This window comes from Cenococcum geophilum, assembly GCF_001692895.1.
Source record: "Cenococcum geophilum 1.58 unplaced genomic scaffold K441scaffold_6, whole genome shotgun sequence".
NCBI classification, from domain to species: Eukaryota; Fungi; Ascomycota; class Dothideomycetes; order Gloniales; family Gloniaceae; genus Cenococcum; species Cenococcum geophilum.
Window position 1 is genome coordinate 2,166,442 of NW_027137564.1, and position 2,190 is coordinate 2,168,631.

General features: G+C 49.8%; 1 protein-coding gene across 1 annotated transcript; it reads right to left on the reverse strand.

The window, feature by feature from the left end:
• Window positions 1-548: 548 nt before the first annotated feature.
• Window positions 549-1,526, reverse strand: K441DRAFT_291134 (uncharacterized protein). Its single transcript, XM_067640983.1, has one exon. It carries the CDS (start codon window positions 1,449-1,451, stop codon window positions 834-836), a length of 618 nt encoding a protein of 205 aa, XP_067508194.1. The 5' UTR covers window positions 1,452-1,526; the 3' UTR covers window positions 549-833.
• Between the last annotated feature and the right edge of the window lie 664 nt (window positions 1,527-2,190).

Below are 2,190 nucleotides of genomic sequence, written 5' to 3' on the forward strand. Positions count from 1 at the left end.
GGGAGATAGAGTCGTGTAGAGCTTCGTGGCCAGAGGTAGCGCAGAGCTTCGTCAGAGCGCTTCGTGCAGGAGCCTTCGTGGGCAGAGCTTCGTGCAGAGCTTCGCTTCGAGAGCTTCGTGCTAGAGGTTTCGGTGCAGAGCTTCGTGCAGAGCTCTCGTGCAGAGCCTCGTGCAGAGCCTCGTGCAGAAGCTTCGGTGCAGAGCTTCATGGAGAGCCTCTGTACGCAGAGCTCCTTCGCGCAGCAAGCTTCGTGCAGACCTCTGTACGTTAGAGCCTTCGGGTGTAGAGCTTCGTGTAGAGACTTCGTGTAGAGCTTCGTGTACTAGCCTTAGTAGCTGTAGCCTTTAAGTAATATATCTGTTTACATTAATTCATTTGCGTAATCTTAGTTATTTCGTCCTAGGGCACTGAGCACATGAGCTGATGGACTGATACATCTGATGGTTTTACATGAGGAAGGATCTCATGGCCAGATAGTTCCTGAGGTGATATTTACAATATGGCTTGCGCGTTGTCACGTGACACGTCGCCGAGCTCAAAGAGACTGCCCCAAGTACCCCCCTACCAACACACCCCCCCAGGCTCTATGAGCTCTAGCGAATAGGAAACTCCTCCGGGATGACTATACCATTGCTCCGTAAGGTCGTGGTTAATAGGTAGGGTAGTACAAGTAGTAAGAAATGAAATTGGGAAAATGGAAATTTCGAATATCGACGACGCTCGATCGCCCGTCTCCCATGCTGAAAAAGTAGTATTAGAAAGCTTTTAAAATTTGAACTGAGTCGATTGGCATCAATTCCGAGGTTCCGCCGGTCGTAGTACGATTTCCTAATTAGGCTAGGTGGCCAGGTGACTTTGGTGGCACCGACACCTTCTTTAATCGCCTTATAGGCGTCCTTTGGTGAGCTTTCGTCAAGCCGTCTGCTGGTTGATCCATGCTCGGTATATGGTGTAGTTTAATCCTACCCCGTTCAATATCCTTGCGGAGCTTGATATCCGCATAGTGGTCCTTTGGTCTTTTGACGAATCGATGCGTCTTGACCTTCTTNTGTTGAGTCNTCTCAACAGTNAGTGTCTGNCGCCAGNGAGGAGCCTCTGGTGACTGCAGGGCTTCCTTCGACATTCGCGGTATCTTGATCTTGTACGGAGCTCTTGGATGAGGCTCCGGAGGGGTCGGCTGTATATGTGCGTAAGACGAGCATGCGACTGCCGTATAAGAGATCTTCTTTGGTTGAGCAGCCTCTGTCTCCACACCCCCCTCAAGCTGTTGGTCAATTCGGTAGGCGCCGCTGTCATCAGAATCGACGTCGTCTTGATCGTTATAGCCTCCGTCGCCCTTGGCGATCGTCGGTATCATGCTCTCCCTGCCTGCGAGGAGAGACTTAGCAATTGATTGCCGTGCTGCCTCCTTCGTAGTAGGTGCAGTTCGAGAGATTTGGCGCCTTGCCATCGAGGCGTGCGCAATATATTGAGGCTTTGAAGCCTGTCGAACGACATATAAGCCGTTCTTGCAAGTCACTCTGCCCACCACTAAATCGTCGGAGTACCTTCGAATCGTACGGCCACCTGTTTCCTTGTCAGGCCCAATATAGAGCTTCTTGCGCTTCTCAAGAGCCGACTCCGATAGGAGCTTGTAAGGTGATTTGGGTGCATAATAGGCCTCAGTGGTTACCGTACAGGTGTTGCCGTCGTCCATTAGTAGGGGTATATGTACCGTCCCTTTGCCAATCGCATAGTGGATAGTCCCCCCTGACGTTCCTATTTCGTAAGGTGGCAATAAGGTCTTGTACTCAATAAACTAACTTTGTTCATTGCTTATTGTAATATTGGAACAGGAATCAAGGAACCAGTCGTCCTAATTGCCGTCGCCTAAGCCGTCGACTATGGCCATGCTGCTAATAAATAGGCCTTCTGCCGAGCCTCTGCCTGTCGTTCCAACTTAATAATTCGAATTCGATGTAGTCTCTACCCCTTCCTGGGGTAGATCTATGCATAATATGTGCTTTTTATAAGGCCTCCACGCCGGATATCAAAGCTCCGGGTGAAGGTAGAAACACCTCTCTTTATCGCCAGGGTGCTTGCCGTTGCAATATAAGCAGCGCTCGAGACTCTCATTTGATGTTAATCCTTCTATATTAGATTTTGATTAATCGTCTTTGGCTGGGTTGTTGCTGACTGAGGACATCGCG